At 41.7% G+C, this 21314-nt stretch overlaps 1 protein-coding gene across 3 annotated transcripts in view; it reads left to right on the top strand.

Annotated features, from left to right (window-relative positions):
* Nucleotides 1-11828, top strand: part of ca8 (carbonic anhydrase VIII) — a 50074-nt gene extending 38246 nt beyond the window's left edge. For 2 of the 3 annotated variants that reach the window (XM_034119788.1, XM_034119772.1), the window contains 2 exons: nucleotides 5415-5605; nucleotides 11263-11828. In XM_034119788.1, the coding sequence (XP_033975679.1) occupies nucleotides 5415-5549 (135 nt within the window). In that variant the 3' untranslated portion in view covers nucleotides 5550-5605; nucleotides 11263-11828. Of the gene's footprint in view, nucleotides 1-5414; nucleotides 5642-11262 lie in introns of all 3 variants that reach the window. The other variant, XM_034119780.1, reaches the window with a different exon arrangement.
* The last annotated feature ends 9486 nt before the right edge of the window (nucleotides 11829-21314 follow it).

The raw sequence follows: 21314 nt of genomic DNA, 5'->3' as shown, positions 1-21314 counted from the left end.
CTCAGCAAAACCCCCAACCTGACACTCACCATCGATGGCACCCCTGTTTCCCCCTCCACCCAGGCACGCAACCTTGGCATGATATTTGACCCCACCCTCTCCCTCGAGCCCCACATCCGCCAAGTTGTAAAAACCTCATTTTTCCACCTCCGCAATATTGCCAAACTCCGTCCCTCTCTCACCCGCCCCGCAGCTGAGCGACTCATTCACGCCTTCATCTCCTCCCGCCTGGACTATTGCAACGCACTCCTCTACGGCATCAGCACTACATCCCTCAATAGACTTCAGCGTGTCCAGAATGCAGCCGCCAGACTCCTCACCCACACCAAATCATGGCATCATATCACCCCGGTCCTCAAAGAACTTCACTGGCTCCCCGTTTCACACCGCATCCAACACAAACTCCTGGTCCTCACCTACAAAGCCCTCCACCACCTGGCCCCCCCCTACCTCACTGACCTCCTCATCCTCTACCAACCACCCCGGTCCCTCAGATCCACCTCAGCCGGTTTGCTTTCCACCCCCAGGGCCAAACTCCGGAGCTTTGGGGACAGAGCCTTCTCTGTGGCAGCCCCGAAGCTCTGGAACTCCCTCCCCCAAGACCTCCGTGAGTCTGAGTCCCTCACCCTGTTCCAGTCCCGCCTCAAAACCCATCTCTTCAAGTCTGTATACCCATAAACCCCCCCCCCCTCTCAACCAACTTCCTCCTGACTGCTTTTCTGTTTTGTTTTTTGTTTTTCTGTTTTGTTTTTGTTTTGTTGTTGTTTTATTGCCTGTCCTTGTCTGTCTACCCTTCCCCAAATGTAAAGCGTCTTTGGGTTCGAGAAAAGCGCTATAAAAATAAAATGTATTATTATTATTATTATTATTGTGCACCCACTGAAAAACTGTCCAGCATCAGTAGAATGGCTTACATGGTTACTTGTATAGGTTGAGGTTGTATAGGCTGTTTGAGTGTGATGACAGGGGTTTGAGGGAAAGAAATACATAATCTGAAAGTGAAATCAATAAATTATGCTCTCAAATTTAAAGACCACGCTCTTGAATAAAGATAGGGAATAACCCCCATACGCGTCCCGCCGTCTCAGGCTGAGAAATCCGCAGAGCTGCAGCTGAGAAAAGATTGAGTGTGTGTGTGAGGAAGTCCGCGGATTGGTCCAAACGTAACGGCTCCGCGCACGTAACGTCACTATACCCAATACGTCACTATACCCAGGAAGAAAAAGAAAAATCTCCAACGAGGCGTTCTGGGGCAGCATAGACAGGTCTTTTCTGTGTTAGAGTTTTACTCGCTACAGGGTGTACTTTGAGGGTTTGTGACTCTGCAGACCGTTTAAATGCATAAAAACCTTCATAACACACAAGGGGACGGGTAATAACCGGAAAAGCATGACATGGGACCTTTAACAGTTTCTTATGCTCATCGAGTCATCCGTGAGCAGAGCATCAAGTTGGCATGCCTATAACAGCTGAATGCGGCGATTACCATTTTGTTCAGCAAAACGCCTCACAAACTTATTAAGATCAACAGCTTTAGTGCGTTTTGATTCAATGCTGAGTACAGCCAAACTTGACAGTCTCTTCTCTGTCATTGTAGACCGCAAATACCGCATTCTTTCCGTGTACTTGGGGTCCGAATGCTTCTCGTTTTTCGCCGTCCCGTTCAGATGAAATCACCGCCAATCACATTTCCTCACTCGCGCCAGGGCCGGGGGAGGGGTTACAAGCCTTGCGTCTTGTGCTGCATTCACTTGCACTCGGACATTAGGGATTTTCTCTCATAAATGTCCGATGAGCCACAACTTTTATTTCAAAACAAAGCTGCCAACTAGGGTGGCAGCTGGGGTGGCAAGGCTATTTTTAGCCACCCCGGTAGATCCACCCCTGCTTGACCGGTACTTGCTTTTGATCAAAGTCAATGCGGAAAACCCGCACTCACACAGGTAGGCGGAGGTGAAGGGAATGAGCACTTTCACAGCCTTTTTGGCGAGGTGGGGGAACTCGGTCTCCACAGACAGCCAAAAGTGTGCAAGTGATGTTTTCTGCCAGACGCTGTCTCCTCTCTCACTTTAGGTAACTTCACAAAAAATCGATCCATGCTGCCGCTCGCATAAAGTTAGCTGAGGTAAACTAGCTAGATTTCACTGTTTCTTGTTATTTTTTTCTCACGCTGCGCCTCCCCTGAAGCTCTCTGGCTCCCCCCGGGGAGGCGCACCTCACACTTTGAAAACCGCTGCTCTAAACATTACAGGGGCTTCTCTCCCTCTAAATCGGGAGCCATATTTTGGGCGGAAACATAATTTAAATAAAACAATTGTTTAATTCCATCCACATTAGGCAAAACCAACATAACCAAAAGAAGCACACAACATCATTCGTTTTTTCTCTGCTGTTGATAAACTTCTGTATGGAAGCCCGAAGTTAATATTAACTTGTAATTCCACAATGACATAAAATGTGTCATGTATGTTATATAACATTACATTTGTCTTTCAAATATACATTATGTAAATGTTATGTGAGTAAAAATATAATTTAAAGTGCAATATTTCACACTGAAAAGCAGACGATATTCAAATATTAAATCAAATTTGGAAAATGTAATGCAAAGAAAATGTAACTTGACTTTCTTTTTATGTCAATATTAGTTAAAATTGTATAAAATGTTCTAACAATAACAAAATGAAAACAGCATTTGACTTTTCATTATCAAAGATTTAATTTGCTACATAGACAATATTCTAATATAAAATCTATTTTGAAAATGTAAATGCAATACAAAAAATGTAGCTTTATTTTACATTTGTGCATTATTTCAATATTAAAATGAAAATTCAATTTTCATTTGACATTCATTTTCCCACATTAAAATGGCTCAGTGGACATTATTATTATTTTTCATATCGGCAATAGTGCAAGTGTGTGTCTGTATCATGTTAGTGCCATGGTCCCACAGGTAGATACCAACAACAGCAGAAGAGCTTTCAAACCGCAGGTTCTGTTTACCTACACCAAACCCCCCCAACATCCGCCTGTTATTGACCGTTAAAGAGTGTGTGTGCACAGCATGTGTGTGCATGCAAGTGTTTCTATACTAACAGGTGTTTGACAGTGGGATATAAACCCTCCTTCTTTAATCTGGCAGCTTGACAGCACACTGTTGTCATGTTTGTTCCTGCCTGGCCCTGTGATACAGTAAAGCAGATCGATAGCATCTGCTGTGTGGTTAACACAGGAAAAGGAAGTCAGAGGCTATCCTAAATGTCACAGAAATGTTTAAGATCAGAATACCTTTATTCGTCCCACAGAGGGGGGATTTACACTGTACAGCTAATGTCTATTGCACATTAGTGATATTGCACAACACAGGGGTTATAGTCTTTGTTTTTATGTGTGTGGTTGTAGTGCTAAGTAAAGACCTTCTGTATGCAATGTAGTGCTTTTAGGAGCTGAAATCAGCAGGAACGATTGCTGAGAGTACTGAGAGTTTACACAGTGTCAGCTGTCTTCAGGTAATCATATATTATTACACGTCATTAGTACAACAACATCATTAGAGTATGTATCTGCCATCAGGGCCTCCACACGGGTCTCAATCTTCTCATTGTTCCGCAGCCAGGTAACTAAGAGCTTTATCAGCTGAGCATCTCACACTCTGACTGTTAGTAGAGCAAATATTTGAAGACATAGTGTTTTCCACTGCAGCACGTACGCTTTTTTTTGCTTTTCCACTAGGGGTAGTTCCGGCTCAGGGCTACTTTTTCACCTTTTTTCTGGCCCTCCAAAATCGAGGTTCTTACCGGGCCAACAACCGGGCTGAATATGCTAAACTAGTGACGTAAACACTCGACTGCTGAATGGTCAGAGAGAATCGCTGGCAAGGGGGCTACAACTACAACAAAATGAACATATTTTACCGTGATTTAATTGTAATACACGTTTCAAAATGATGCCGAAGTAACAACATACTGATACCGGTTAGTAAAAACCATGAATTAATGCTTTGACAAGTCTGCAGACAGACGGCAGGCGAAAAACCTTTTAAAATGCGTGTTTTCTGAATGGAGATCGGATCGATCAGGCTAAGCTAACGCAGTATATGCTCCGACCGTCCACACTCACAACAACGGCCTATACAGACATAAATAAACCAGCGACTGTATTCGCCATGACACAGGCAGTCTGTGGTTTGTACTTGTTTAACTTTTGTCTAGTTTCTGAACAGATATGAGGAGCTGTGAGCTCTGAGTGCTAACAGCTAACGGCTGATGTTTTGGTTTTGTGGTTCGCATTGAAGATGACGTCACGGCGTCGCTCCGCCCGCCGAACAACCGATCGCCCCGCCTACACTGCATTACTATAGTTACTACCCCAGTTCCTAAACTGTAATGGAAACGCAGCATAAAGTGAGCCTGGCCTACCAAGGCGTAACCATACCGTACTAAGCCGTACTAGGTCCTGCTGTGGAAAAGCGCCAATAGAGTACTCCAATGATCCTGTGTATCTATGGAAAGCCAAAGGGCAGAAGTGGTGAGCTGAGGAAACCATATTGTCTTGTTTTGTAGAGACCAGACTGTTCCAAAGCACTGTACAAGCTTAAAACACTGTATGGAAGCCCTGAGTGGCATGTAAGATATCCTATGTTTAAATCGTTGGATAATCATTCTAATTTCTTTTTATGAAAGTAATATGTAAGCTAATTTATATTTATTGTATGGAGAAAGTCAACTTCAGCCTCTAGTAACAAAATGGGTATGAGTCTATAACAACACACGCTTGTTTTTACACATAAACCTTTTTTCAAGCTGTTTTAACACATTTATTTACCTGTTCTATAAACACAGGGGAGAATCACAAACATCAGACTTAAGTTGGCTACACACCAACCCGATTTTGGGAGTCAGAGGCCGTCAGAGGCAGTCGGGCATTCACGGCGCCCTACTCAGGTTGGTGTGTCCCGCACCGTCGTCTCTTTACGGCACCTTTTCACACCTCCCGGTCAGAGAAAGTCGGCCCAAGCAATCACTCTGATTGGCTGTTCACACTACCACTGCCTGCTGGCAAGGACAGTTATTGCCACTCGTCGACTGAAGTATTTGCGGTGTGTTCGTAGGCGGGCGGCATAGCCGACGCAGGCAACGTAGCTGACGTAAAAGTCGGGACGCCTTCGGTACGCGTTCTTTGGTCTCAGGTGGGTGTGTAGCGGCCTTTAGAAAAGGTTTATCAGATTCTGTTTTACCTTACTTGCCTCTCAGGGCTTCCGTACTTGTATGGGATGTTTGAGGTTTTGGGGAATCCTTTGGTATGCAAACTCAGATCCTTTGACCACATTGATCTGTAGTGTGGAGCCTTGATATCTGGAGCTGTGACAACATTTTGGCCTCTTAATAATAAATCAAATCTTCCCTCCTCAGATCGAGGAGTTTCGGAGGCTGCGATCCCATTTCAAAGGGGCGGAGCTGCAAGAAGGGAATGATGGGATGTTGGGGGACAACTTCCGGCCCACGCAGCCGCTCAGTGACCGGACGGTTCGCGCTGCCTTCCAGTGACCCGCACCTTCATCACCACTGAGAACACTCTGGGACTGACAGAGAGCAGAGCAGTGGTGAGCAGGAGCGTGAGCCCCCCCGGTCCTCCTGGTGTAAGGACAACAGTTTGATTCAAGGGGTATACATCCACAGTGCAATAAAGCATTAGCCTGCAGCACACTGTGCAGTAAACCCCTTAAATATGGGACCCTCAGTGGTGGAAGTGCTCTCAGATGCTTTACTTAAGGAAAAGTATACATTATTGTAAAAATCTTAAGCAAAAATACAAAAGTTTTATCAGCAAAATGTACTTTAAGGTGCCATGACATGGCCATTTCTACTGATCATAATTCCATTGTTGAGGTATACAAAAATAGATTTACATTGTTCAATGTTCCAAACTCACATTGGTTTCTCATACAGCATCTCTGTATAGTATGTGTATTCACTCTCTGTCCTAAACGGCTTGTTGGAGCTCCTGCCCCCCCCCTCCCTCCATATGAGCCCAGTGTGCTCTGATTGGTCAGCTCGCCCACTCTGTTCTGATGAGTCCACCACCGTTACAGGCGGAACATCAGTGATTATGTGTTACAATGGCGTTTGTTAGCAACCAGAAAATGACACCAGTAATGACAAACAGATGAGAATGCTGCGTGGGGTCTGGGTGCTGTGTTGGCGGGACGTTGCGAGGCTCGCTGCTGTGAGGAGCGGACAGTGTGAGCTGGATTACTGGTGTCGTTTCCTGGTTGCTGCGTGGGGTCTGCGAGACAGCGAGACTCAGCGAAACCCAGCCCAAAACCAGCCCGACTACACACACACACCTGCAGCCTGGTTGTGAGTCTGTGTGTGTGCTCACACACAGACACACAGACTCACAGCCTCGCCGCGTCCCGCCGTCTCAGGCTGAGAAATCCGCGGAGCTGAAGCTGAGAAAAGATTGAGTGTGTGTGTGTGAGGAAGCCGTTAAGCCCTTAACGTAACGGCTCCGCGGATTGGTCCATTTGGACCAATTGGTCCATTGGGTCATCGTTACATCACTTGGTTCCCGGAAGAAAAAAATGGAAAAAGAGAAATCTCCAACGAGGCGTTCTGGGGCAGCATAGACAGGTATTTTCTGTGTTAGAGTTTTACTCGCTACAGGGTGTACTTTGAGGGTTTGTGACTCTGCACACCGTTTACATGCATAAAAAGCTACATAACACACAAGGGGACGGGTAATAACCGGAAAAGCATGTCATGGGACCTTTAAAGTATTTAAAGTACAAGTACTCATTGTGCAGAAAAATAGACTTTATGGGTGTGTATAATTATATTTTTGTAATTTTCTAGATAATATTGTTGCACCAAGTAGCATTTTATTGACAAGTTCTGATTAACTAAAAAGTAAATTAGCTAAAGCTGTTTATAAATGTAAAAGAGTCCAATTATATTATTTCCCTTTTAAATGTAGAGGAATATAAGTATTAAGTAGCATAAAATAGAAATACTCAAGTAAAGTACCTAAAAATTGTACTTAAGTACAGTACTTGAGTACATGTACTTAGTTACTTTTCACCTCTGGTGACCTATACATTTATGCATGGTCCTTAAAAAGCAGTGGTCATTATTTTGTTCAGAAAACACATTACACATCCTGAAGACATCGAGAAAATGTAGCATTCATTTGGACTCATTTTATCTCCACTCGATGAATATAATTGTAATGCAGCTCCTGCTACAATGAGATGAATGAGAACTAGAGCTGACTGAAACTGAAAACTGAATTACTCTGGTTACTTTACATGATGTAATTATGTCCATTTTTCATATTAAACACTGATTTGTGCAGGTCTAACATAAGCACAGTGGTGTAAAGTAACTTAGTGTATTTACTCAAGCACTGTTCTTCAGTACAATTTTGAGAGACTTGTACTTTACTTAAAGTGGACCTATCATGCTATATTTGAATAATATAGTGTAGGACCATACCTATATAAGGCATATTTATACTTTTTTTTTTTCAAAATACCAAACAGATCATGCATTTTAGCCATGCCTCATTTTGCTCAATTTGACAATTTCTAGCTCTGTTTTTGCAAGGGCTGATTCAGTGAGAACAGCACCATCTACAGGCCTGGCATATGTACTACAGCGTCTCCAGCGCTTTCGAACGGCAATGGCCGTGGCTGTCTCCTCCTGATTGGTGGAGTTGGCCCAATAGCCGTAGCGCCACCGTCCTGACGTCAGGAAAGTGTTCAAATCTGGATCAGTTTTTATCAGATCCGTTGCAGCCCCTTTTTTAGAGATTTGGGTATGGAGGAAAATAGAGAGGGTTGTGTTTTCTGACACTTGGTGAGTTCCCTGGAACACCGGGGACACATATTCATGTATACAGTAAAAGACGTACAAAAGTGCATTTTGCATGATAGGTCCCCTTTAAGTATTTCAATGTTGTGTTACTTTGTACTTCTTACTTTACAGATCTGGAGAAATCAAGTCTTAAATCAGACTTTAGTTCCACCTGGAGTAAATCCACAAGCTACCCTGCAGTATACAAAGTCATTCAAACTAGCTGCACCTTTACCAGCTTTGAGAACACTTTAATGATCAATCATTATAAAACATATCATATATATTATTCTGAAATGGACCAATCTGCACAATGACTAGTTTTACTGTCGCTACTTTCACTATATTTTGATGCTAATACTTTTCTACTTTCACTTGAGTAACATTTTGAATGCAGGACTTTTACTGAAACAGAGTATTCCTACATTCTGGTACTTCTACTTTTACTCAAGTACAAGATCTGAGTACTTCTTCCACCTCTGCATATACCTGACAAGAACTGAAAGTGATAAGTAAAATAAGAGAGAATGAACTTCTCTCTGTACTCTCAGCACACTTCCTCACAGAGGACAGGCTTTTATTGGACGCTGTCCCTGCAGTGGGTCAAGCCCTGGAAGAACTGACCCAGTTCAGTTTCTAATCTGGGACAGGCCTATATACAGTGTGTATGGAAGGATCTAGATTCAGCTCAGAGGAGATGAGGAGAGTAGAGAACCACAAACAAGACTTTTTTAGCTTCTTAAGTTTTTAGCAGAAGTGGGAAGTACTTAAGAATGAAAAAACTGAAACATTGACTTCAATTACATGTATTATGTCAACAGATTACACATAACTGTATTTGGCATTTAACTGAATATAAATTGGTCTAGTCTAGATTTTATGTTGATCGAAATATTGGGAATTTTTGTTTCTTTACTTTAAGACTTAAAGGCTAAACTGGTTTATTAACTGTCACGTCACTTTATAACACAGCTGCAATTTAACTTTGTATGGCAGGAAAATGCATAATTAACTAACAGAACAGAACAAGATACAACAGTGTGTGTGACCCCTCCTGGCCTGCAGGCCTCTTTGGTAACCAAGGCACACCTAAATGACAATCACAGACCAGGACACATTTAAAAACTGTTTTATGCAGAACACAATTGCTTCACAGAGCTGAGTCCCTTTGCTCAGAAAGAAAGTGCTATATAAAAACGCAGGTAAACACCTTTTCGTGACAGCAGACATTAGGGGATGGCGTTGGTGGCAGAATGTGCTAAGAAAGATCCTTGAGGTTGATAAGGGGGCTTACGTTTGAGTGAAAGTGTATGTGTGTGTGTGTGTGTGTGTGTGGTGTGGTGTGGTGTGGTGTGTGTGTGTGTGTGTGTGTGTGTGTGTGTGTGTGTGTGTGTGTGTGTGTGTTTGTGTGTGTGTGTTTGTGTGTGTGTGTGTAGGATTGTTACAACCAATGGAATACAGGATTTATTTTAGTCCTAATATCGTGTATGCAATCAGCTCTTTAAGAAGTTTAGATCACATAATGAGTTATGCAGCTGCTCTGGTTTAATTTATTAAATCATTTATCAAGGTCTCTCTAAAAATAGATAGTTCCAACACTAAACAGTTTTTACCCTGTAGAGGTCAAACAGAAGTGATTTTCATAACCCTGTGCCACCACTGAATACTTGAGATGAAATCCTGAGGGACGAGAACAGGAACTGAGAGGGAACAGAGTGAGGTGTGTTAACTGGGGGGTGGGGGGTGGGGCGGGCGGGTTACTGTGGGGTAAAAGAGGAGGAGGCTAAGGAGGGCATGCAAAAGGAGAGAAGGAACAGAGGACTATTGTTTACAATGTAATCTGATGCTGATCTGACCCCCCCCCATGCACAAACCCACCTGAGACCAGTGAACGAGAGGGGGGGCTGGGAAGAGGTCAGACACAAAACTAGCATAGAAGAAGAGCAAGGGTAAAGATGGAAGAAGTACTTGGATCTGGTACTTTAGTCAAAGTAGTAGTACTCAGATATTGTACTTGAGTAAAATAGAAGTACCAGACTGTAGGAATACTCTTTTACAAGTAAAGGTCCTGCAATCAAAATGTTACTCAAGTAAAAGTAGAAAAGTATTAGCATCAAAATATACTTAGTACCAAAAGTAAAAGTGGCGTGTTGTAAAATATTTCCATTAGGAAACACAAATGAAGACAAATGTGCCAAAACACATGAGATGACGAAACATCTTCACAAACTTGAGGAAACATGCGCAGCGCTTACTAAAAGCTGCATGAACCAAACACTGCAAATACAAAACGCTGCACGAGTCGGACACCGTAGGATCATCTGAAAACTCCTCAAACGTATTCCTTATTGTGGCCTCAGAGGAAAAGTCGAGCGATCACTACATTCTTAGTGAAGGTCGGTATACATTCCAAATTCACTTGTTGAAATGTTATTTTAATTCAATTACATTTTTGTTGAAACACTTCAGTCTGGACCAAAGTGGACAGAGCCACAGTAGCATGAAGCCGTGCTGCTGGTCGTGGAGATGAAGGGTTTCTAATCAAAGCAGACATTGTTACATGTGAAGATGATGATTGAGATCTCTGAAGAGGATCAGATTCTACTCAGACGATGCCTTTCCAGCTTATCTTCCCTCTCTGATAGAGACATGTGTCTTCATCTGTTTGTTTCATGTCTTTATTCAATCTTCATTTTATCTCCACTACAATGGACAACACGACTGGAACTATACAAATTGCTTAAACGCTATAGTGGATTTTCAGATGAATGATTATTTGAACCTTGTACTTGATGTGTTGCAGGTTATATAAATATAAAGCCTATAGGAAATGATTGAAGTCATTTAAAGAATGATTTCCCTATATAATGTTTGTTTTTTGTTTGCAGCCAGTTATAACATTGTCTGCAGCTTCAACAGTAAGAACCATGCACACCTGGATACAGCAAATAATCATTTTTAATCCCATCCATCCAGTCCTTATTAATGCTGAGGGCCCGGTTGTGTTGTGTTGTGTTGGGTTGGGTTGTGTTGTGTTGTGTTGTGTTGTGTTGGGTTGGGTTGGGTTGGGTTGTGTTGTGTTGTGTTGTGTTGTGTTGGGTTGGGTTGGGTTGGGTTGGGTTGTGTTGTGTTGTGTTGGGTTGGGTTGTGTTGTGTTGTGTTGTGTTGTGTTGGGTTGGGTTGGGTTGGGTTGGGTTGTGTTGTGTTGTGTTGTGTTGTGTTGTGTTGTATGGCACTGCAGATGGAAATGTGATCAACTTGTACAGAGCAGCTCAACACGTTTTTCTTTACAGCTTTTTTATAATATTCAGAAACAGGGAGCAGTAAAAGCTCCCCATTCACTCAGGACACATCTGGTTTAACTTTTCTCCTTTTGGATCTGATCCATTTCTCTCTCTCATTACAGGAGAGAGGGATGAAGAGGTGGAGAGAGGAACACACACAGGGAGAGAGAAATTGGACCAGCTTCAGACTGAAGGAGGACAGAGAGACTGCTGACTCACATCTTCACTGAGTGCTTGTGTTCGTGTGTGTGGGTGTTTCCTTTCTGCATAACTATTGTGTGTATGTGTGTGTAACATCCGCCATGCGGTTGTGTGTGTACTGTTTCAATATTACTGTACGTGTCTGTGTCCTGATTACAAAGATAGGAGACTTCACAACCAGCCCTGCTGTCTCTGCTGTCAAAACAAGAGGCACACACACACACACACACACACACACACACACACGCACACACGCACACGCACACGCACGCACACACAGACACACACATTTACACACACATTTACACACTCAACACACACACGTCTGTACTCTGCTGCGTACATCATGTGTTACAGACATGTCACATTTTACAAACTGTATTTAGAACATTCTAATATGTTGTTATGAATCTTTAAATCTAAAACAAATGCAGTCAACATGAAGCGAAATGTGTCTTTAACAGAATAAACTCAACCAACTTTTGAATCCGAGTGTTACCTGAATGAGACTAATTCTGTGGTGGCCCCCGACCAGTAAGCCTCATTTAACACTGTAACACTGTAACACTGTAACACTGTACATGCAGCATTTTTACATGTGATGAGCCCTTTGACACGTCATTTGTCCAATGGAGCCTTTTTAGCTGTTATATGCTCGAGCAATGAAGGTTGTATAGAAACTTTTCAAGGAGATGTATTCCAAATGACTAGCCTATTTTATAATGGGATTTGTTCCCCTTTATAGTATTCAATGTCTTGAAACTATAAAGCTTCCACATGTACACAGACTGTTGTTAATGACATGTCAGTTTGAATGTTCAGTTCCACTCCTGGGGGGCTAAAGAGCGCAACACTTGAATCCGCAGCTGTGTGGTCATCGGATGCCCTGCAGCTCACATCAGAACCACATTCAACTGTTGGTTACTCTTGTCCAGGGGCGCAGATAGTGGGGGGGACGGGGGGGATGCTGATCCGACCCCCTATTTTTAATTTTTTTTAATCATTTCTTTCAATATATACATTTTTTCATATGATCGTTGTAATTAAATCATCTTAGATAATTCGGATGTGCCCACCCAGGGGTTAATGTTATGATTGTAAAACACATAATAAAACAAATAGTAAGTAAATATCGTGAAAATAATTTCTCTGTTTCGTCCCCCCCCATTTAAAAAATCTCACCTGCGCCCCTGCTCTTGTCCTCCGCTATTCCTGGTTCCTGGTTCAAACTTGTACAAACCTCCGTGTGCTGCTCAGAAGGAGACACTCTTCATACTCACTGTGACACTGTCGCTTTCTTTCAACCAGCTTTACACAAACTACACCATGAGTTTCAGAGTTGCTACTTGTGTTTAGTTAAAAATACAAATTACAAAATACAAAAATCCTCGATTCTTAGGCCCAGGGGGATTCAACTTTGGTCCAGTGAGCCCCCAGGCTTGCGAGACACTGAGAAGCTGCCACACTGACGGTACGTCCACACAGCAGCGTTAAAAAAATCTTCCAACGCTTCTGCCCATTCACTTTGAATGGGGTGACCTCACTTTGCCTCACTTTTCGCCGAACTGCATTGTGGGAAGCAGAGCGGAGCTTTGCTGGCGTTTCAGGCTGCAAAAGTTGAGCAATGTTCAACTTTTGAAGCTTCTGAAGCTTCGGTGGAAGCGTCAGCCAATCAAATCCCGTTTATGCAGCCAATCAAACCGCGTGTATGCTGGGAGAGGCACACCGCAGGTCATTTCCTCATATTCCAAAAAATGGAGCAAGCTTCAACGCACGCCGCTGTGTGGACGGGCTGTGAGAAAACTGAAACATTGACTTTAATGAAATGTAATATGTCAACAGATTTCACATAACTGTATTAGGTTAGTTCAAAGCAATAATATTAACTTTAAATACAAAATATTAGGTTCAACTTAATATTATTGTGTCCAACCAACCTAATACAGTTATGTGAAATCTGTTTCAGTGTAACAGCTAACTAGCTCTCCTCCTAGAGACAGTATTTACAACAAGAAAAGACACAGAGTACTATTCAGTGCTCAGTGCAGTTGATCTGCTTATTGTAGTTACAGTTTTACATGCATGCATACAAATTGACTGGAACATGAGAGGTACGCAGAGATACTCACACTAGTTGTGTGTTATGAGCTGTTTAGCTGTTGCTAGTCTTTACCAATGAGAGAAACTTGACAGTTCTTTACATTTGAGCATGTAAAGTGCATAGAATTTACGTTCTGACATGTCAACAGTATTGTGTGCTTTAGCTACGATTAGGCAGATGATTTACCGCTGCTGTAGGTTGCTCACTAGTTAGGAGATAGCTAGCTAGCGTATTTTAAGTTGTTAGCAATTCCAAAAACGTTGTCAGTGTTCACGAAGTTAAGTGACAGAATGCTAGCATTATATACCTGCGGGTGAACGTGAACAGCAGGCATCGTCAGAAGTCATGTGACTGCATGTGGTGCCGTTACTTCAGTAGATTGATATTATGTGCTATAAGATAAGATAAGATAAGATAGTACTTTATTGATCCCAAATTGGGAAATTGTTTTTGTTACAGCAGCAAAATAGACAAATAAAACAAAACTACAAAATAAACAAGAATAGAAAGAAAAAGAAAATAAAATAGAAAATATACATGTTGAAATAGAAAATATACATGCAGATATTATATATAAAAATATATATATATATTCAAAATATATGACATATGGAATATGGAATATGGAGTATTAAATATTGAACAGATTATGTATGAGTAAAATGTACAACGTGGTTTTATTTCTATGTGCTATAAGCAGGAGATTAACAGTTAGTGTGAGGATGGGTTTACATTATTTTCAACTATTAACGTGCACAGTATAGTGTTATATTTGTAAGACTGGTTAGGTTATGATCTGGTGTTAAAGTCTAACATTTTACTTCAGCTGCTCATTGATCATACTCCACATCCTCATCTTGCACTCAGAACAGCTTCAGTTAGCCAAACTCACATCAATGTTCTCTTTGTCCAACTCGTTTGTGTTTCAGTCCATGTGTGGCTAGCCTTTTTCATTATTAGTGCTTTATGGGTTCATAGTTCTCCTGACCCTAGGACCCTCACAGAATCTCCATGACAGTGAGTCTATACAGGTCTTGTGACCTTTCACTTCTAAATAGTGTCTTCTTTAGACTACTTTATTCATCTTTTAAAGAGGCTGTTCTGCTTTTGGGGGGTCTCCCTCACCTGTAGTGTGTTATGTTTGTCTGCAAAGGCTCAAATCCCTGTGTTCCCTCCCATTCTATTACCTTATTTACACCTGCCATTTCAATGTTTTAGGAAAAAAGGACCGGACCACATCCAGAAGATAAGTGCAATCAAGTAGGCCAATGACCACGTTCTTACAAAGAAAAACAAAGAAAAGCAAATCGATATTCCGGCTGAGGCGATCACACCACGACCACAAACACATTGAAATACAAAGACCATGGATCAGAGGTCATCATCTAGATAAAGTATTCAGATACAGATCCTGTTAATACCAAGTGTAAATGTGAAGGGACTGTGTCTGACAAATGAAGCTGAGAGAAACTGTGAGCACTCATGACTGTTACTGTAAAGCCACAATAAACCGAAACACTGACTTGTGAAAACACTGAATGATCCAGTGTTTTTTTCTTCTTATCTTGAACCCAGATTGATGCAGTTGTTAAAAATGTTCCTTTCCTTCAAACAGTGTTCACATTAAACCAAGAATGTCTGCTGTATACCCGACACTTCCTCTCTGCCATGGAGCTCCATTGTCCACACAAACCATTAAACCCCATTACCAAGCCACACTGCTCCTTCATCAGCACCAACACACACCACTTCATTTTCACTTCATCTCACAGTCCTGCTGGGAAATCACTGGACCTTCTTTTAAACAAAATCATTTATTTCTGAGCTAAGGATTTACATCTGTAGTAAATGTACTTGGTCACAGACTGGGTCACAGACTGGGTCACAGACTGGGCATCAGACTGGGCATCAGACTGGGCATCAGACTGGGTCACAGACTGGGCATCAGACTGGGCATCAGACTGGGCATCAGACTGGGTCACAGACTGGGCATCAGACTGGGCATCAGACTGGGCATCAGATTGGGTCACAGACTGGGTCACAGACTGGGTCACAGACTGGGTCACAGACTGGGCATCAGACTGGGCATGAGACTGGGCATCAGACTGGGCATCAGACTGGGTCACAGACTGGGCATCAGACTGGGTCACAGACTGGGTCACAGACTGGGTCACAGACTGGCTCACAGACTGGGTCACAGACTGGGCATCAGACTGGGTCACAGACTGGGCATCAGACTGGGTCACAGACTGGGTCACAGACTGGGTCACAGACTGGCTCACAGACTGGGCATCAGACTGGGCATGAGACTGGGCATCAGACTGGGCATCAGACTGGGTCACAGACTGGGCATCAGACTGGGTCACAGACTGGGTCACAGACTGAGTCACAGACTGGGTCACAGACTGGGTCACAGACTGGGCATCAGACTGGGCATCAGACTGGGTCACAGACTGGGCATCAGAGTGTTGAAAGATGGACTATTGGTTTGGACTTTCATCAGATTACAGAAAGAGCAGCCGGATCCTCCAGTCAATACAGAGGACAAGCTGATCTCAGGCCTGTTCAAATATTTGAATCTTTTTGTGGTTGCTGTCAGGAGGACAGTCCTAACGAGGCCCAGCCATACCGAGCGGGGCCGAGCGAGGTCGTGTAGTGGAAACGCGCCATAGTTTAGCATACTCAGCCCGACTCAGCCCTGTTTGTTGGCCTCGATAGAACCACAATTTTCTCGGGCCAGAAAAGACGTGAAAAAGTGGCCCCGGGCCGGGCCGGGCCGGGCCGGGCCGGAACTAGGCCTAGTGGAAGCGCAACCAAAAACGGGCACGGCACGACACGGCACGCTTAAAGCGAGCTCCGCGCTGTAGTGGAACTGCGCCATTAGAGACAGATTCATTTAGGACTATCAATTGTTCAAACGTTTGGTGCATTATCTCTTTAACTTAGTACAAGTGTCATTCTTATTTATTACATTTAAATGATATATATATTATTAACTTAGAGAAGCTTCCAAGTGCATATGTGTCCTTTCTATGTGTGATGCATGTTAATACATTCATCATTTGTAGTGAGAACATTTGAGTGACAGTGGTTTGATGATCCTCTTTGTGTTTGAAGATTTCTAAGAAAATAGCATTGATTTTGTGAGACTCTACAAATGTGGAATTGCTTCGGAGTGTACATGTTAGCATGACTTCTTGTGAAAATATATTCTAGTATTTAATAAAAAAACAGTAAAAGTGACTAAAGACAGACATTTAGCATAAAGAAGATCTCCATTTGAAAAGAGACAGAGATGTCTCATATTCCAGACGTCTGTGTGTTCCCCTCAAACTCTGTTCAGTATGTTCAGTTAACAGTTGAGTCAAATCAAAACTGATGAAAGGATCCTTTACGAAGATATCCAAATCCTACGTGCAAAATAAATAAATCAGTTATTACTTAAATAACGACTTTTAGTCGTTCTTTAAACTTATTTAAATGAAACGAGTAATTTCTCTTCTAAATGACAGAAAGGAAAGAGAGTACAGTGATATCATATAAATGCAACATGTTAACAAAATACTGTTGTAGTAATACATTTTTATGATACATGAAGATACGTTTATGCTGAAATGTAAAGCTATAACGTGAGATATGTTACACTCATATAAGTATGTAATAAAAGTGTGTGTTGTGTAACCATGAAGGTTTTTCTTACACTAACCCTGCCTTTTGTTGGACATGATGTTTAATATACTCTGCCGCCCTCTGCTGTTCAAACAGGAGTATGTGTTGTGAACATAGACTGTATATATGAACAGGAGGCATGAAGTCTGAAGAAAGGCACTGTTAAAGGCAAGGGTGTGCAAAAGACACACAATCAGTGCATTATGAGAAGTAAAGGTATTTTGTGTTGTAATATAATGAATGGTACATTATATTTACCTTATCTGGGAGCTGAACCCCTCTCTGACCCCCTCCTGTCTGGCTTTCTCTCCTGCTGGACACAGACATATCCTGTGGGGGCCAGCAGGGGGCACTGTGGTGACGCCACGAAGCTTCCTGCCCCCAGCCTGCAGAGGACAAAAAGTATAGAGAGGCGAAGTCCCTCCCTTACCGGGGGAGCTCCATTGGACCTTATTTCGGAAAAGTTATGCCTTGAAGTCAATGGCGAGAGAAAGATTATCTTTCGATCCCGTTTGAATTGTGCCACGAATTACACATATGATGTTTGTCAATTTAAAAGATAAGTCAAGTCAAAAAAATAAAAATGTGTCGTAAAACTGTGAAGTAACACTTTTTTTTGTGTGAACCGCTCAATGAACTACATCTCCCGTCTCGCACCACACACCAAGACGGCCGTCACGTTGGCACATTTCACTTCTTTCTTTCAGAATGAGGCGAAAAGTATTAAACGAGGTGAAAATCAGACTCTTTACTACAGTACAGCGCCGTATAGATAGAAGGGCTCTGCTACAGTAAAAGTACTAATACCACACAGAAACAAATACTCAATTTCAAGTAAAAGTACTGCATCGAGAATGGTACTTAAGTAAAAGTATTTAAGTGCGAGTAGAAAAATGTACTTAAAGTATTAGTAGTGCTGATTGCATTGCAACAAATCTACATTTGAGAAGCTGGAACTGAGAAATATTTCTGAAGAAAAAACGTCTTCTTGTTTGCTGCCAATAAGTTTCCTGTTAACACTCATGGTTTTACTTAAATGTTATGTTGGATGGTTCAAACTAAACCAAATGATCACATTTTAAAAGTGTTAGTATTTTAGTAAGTTTTGTGTGTCAGAATCTGAATTTATAAAGTAACTAGTAAATAGATCTGTCAAATATATGTAGTGGAGTAAAAAAGTACAACATCTGATACCAAAATGTAGTAGAGTACAAGTGTTAGTATTATATAATAAAAATAATCAGGTAATGTACAAGTACCTCAAATGTGTACTTAAGTACAGTACTTGAGTAAATATACTTTGTACTTTGTGTGCAATCATTGAAAATGTATATTTTTCATTAATCATACACGGCAACAATAACATGTAATTACAAATCTAAGTGTGTGTATGTACACGTGTGTGTGTGTGTGTGTGTGTGTGTGTGTGTGTGTGTGTGTGTGTGTGTGTGTGTGTGTGTGTGTACACAGTGTTATAATAGATAGCCATGTAATAGACTACCATAACAATTGCTCTATAAATGTTCACATGGTTTACTCTACAGGCCAGATGGGTCAGTAACTTTAGCCTTGTGATGTTGGACAAACTGGAATAAAACACTCGGTGTGTGAGTCTATACCTCCTCTGTTTTTCTCACCTACTGGAGCAGGTTGTCAATTTTTTACGCATTGAAATTGTTCTAAAAGATGGATAATATCTGACACATGGCAGCGATGGCATTGTTCTCATCATAACAGAGTTAGTCCATTTAATTCATTTGCAATTTAAATGGGACACTTGGTTTTTATTTATTGTACCTTTTATTATTATTAACAGAATTCACATAAGTGTATCAAAGAATATTTAAAAGTTTCATTTGGTCCGGCTAATATGAGAGGTAATGTAATTCCTTTCTTCTCTTCTTCTCTTCCTCTTCTAAAACATCAGCCTTAATTTAAATAATTTAATTTAATTCCTCCACTGTAGGGTTCTCAGTTTATTCTTCTTCAAATCTTTCAAAGTACAATATCTATTCTAGTCTTTACAGAAGGCGGTCTGGAAGTGTGTGTGTGTGTGTGTGTGTGTGTGTGTGTGTGTGTGTGTGTGTGTGTGTGTGTGTGTGTGTGTGTGTGTGTGTGTGTGTGTGTGTGTGTGTGTGTGTGTGTGTGTGTGTGTGCTTCATCTCCAGTGTCAGTACTGTGCTGTTCAATATGTTATGTTGAAAACATGTCTCATTCCCTTTCACTATGAATGATGGGTGTTTACACTAACACATCTGCCAAAATTATAATTTGTCTGATAAATGAAAATGAAATTACTCTTTGCATGGCTGACTTAATTCAATTTAAATCAGTTGATGCTAACGTGCCTGATTCTCATCTTTTCAGGTTTGCCTGATAATTAAATGGAACTGAATTAATTTAATGTAACTGCTGCATAAATAACTCACAATGTTCAGAGCCACAGACTCAGGAGAAACATCGGTTCATCCCAATAAATGACTTTTAGTTTTCACAAAGCCATTTGCTTCTAAAATATATCAATTCCAACCTCTTCAGCGGTTAAACTGGATATTTTTACAGGGCGGCCATACCAGTTGTTGTTGACCACATTGCACTGAAAAAACAGATTTCACATAACTGCATTAGTTGAAAATAATAATATTAAGTTGAACCTAATATTTAGAAATCTGTTGAACTTGACATAATACATTTAATTCAAGTCAACGTTTCAGTTTTTCAGTGTGGGCTGCAGCTCATACAGAACTTGTGGTTGGTATATCAGCTTGCATCAATAATACCAACACTACAACCACATATGTATATTAGCATCCTTTGAGTCGGAGCACTAACAGAAGACCTGTGATGGATAAAGGTGTCCTCTGTTCAGATGTTTTGGAGCTAGGAGGACTTCTGAGACATCTCAGCAAACTTCACTGTGTCCAATATATACAGGACATGTTATATCTGACAAGAATTCCATATTATAGAAGTCCTTAAATAAAGTCACCACATCATCTGATCTATGTTACAGTCAGATGTACAAATAATATGAATATATATAATGTATGTGTATAGGCGTCACTTATACTGGGGACATGCCCACCACTTTTGGAAATGGCCAACTTTGTCCCCACCGGCATTAGGATAATCTGTTAAATATGTTCTGAAAATAGCGTGCACAAAGAATTGTACACTTTGAGAGGTTTATCTGCACAAGAGAACATGCACTGTCTGGAGGAGTGTTCTCACTTTCTAGGGGTCTTTCTGGTGGTCAAGTGGTGCAGTTTGGACCTGAGACACGTTTAATATTAGTGATAATTGAAGAATAGTGAAGCAATGGTTGCTCCCGCTTAGCAGCAGCATAGTTACTGCACTAGTTGTTAAAAACACTACTATAAGCATATGTATGCATGTATGTATTTATGTATGAATGTAATGTATTGTTTGTATTGTTTGCAGGGATTGTAAATACAGTTGTGGTTTTTTAAACCTGAAGAAAGAGTCCCCACCACTTTTCCAACAAAGTGACGCCCATGTGTGTGCCTGTACAGAAAACTCCTGAATACACCATGTCTGTTTTTTTGTTTAAGTGATGGTTTGACAATCGACCATTTCCATATGAACTGATCCCTGAACAGATAATAATAATAATAATACATTTTATTTATATAGCGCTTTTCACAACTCAAAGACGCTTTACAGTATGAGGGAGGGTAGACAAACAAGGACAGGCAAACAAATAAATATAGTAAAATAAGATAAACAAAAAAAGGCAGTCAAGAGGAAGTTGATTGAGAGGGGGGGGGGGGGGGGGGGGGGGCTTATGGGTAGACAGAGTTTGTCAGGGACTGACAGACTGTGAGGGACTCAGAGTCACGAAGATCTTGGGGGAGGGAATTCCAGAGCCTAGGAGCTGCCACTGAGAAGGCTCTGTCCCCAAAGCTACAGAGTGTGGATGTGGGAATGGATAGGAGTCCGGCTGCAGTGGATCTGAGGGACCGTGGGGGTTGATAAGGAGTGAGAAGGTTTGTGAGATAAGGGGGGGCCAGATGGTGGAGTGCTTTGTAGGTGAGGACCAGAATTTTGTAGTTGATGCGATGGGAGACAGGAAGCCAGTGGAGGTCTTTGAGGACTGGGGTGATGTGATGCCATGATTTGGTATGCGTAAGGAGACGTGCAGCTGCATTTTGAACCCGTTGGAGTCTGTTGAGGGATGTAGTG

Source organism: Trematomus bernacchii, unplaced genomic scaffold (genome assembly GCF_902827165.1).
Source record: "Trematomus bernacchii unplaced genomic scaffold, fTreBer1.1, whole genome shotgun sequence".
Taxonomy (NCBI): Eukaryota; Metazoa; Chordata; class Actinopteri; order Perciformes; family Nototheniidae; genus Trematomus; species Trematomus bernacchii.
The sequence above is the reverse complement of the archived record's forward strand: the minus strand, read 5'-3'. Positions and strand labels throughout refer to the sequence as shown.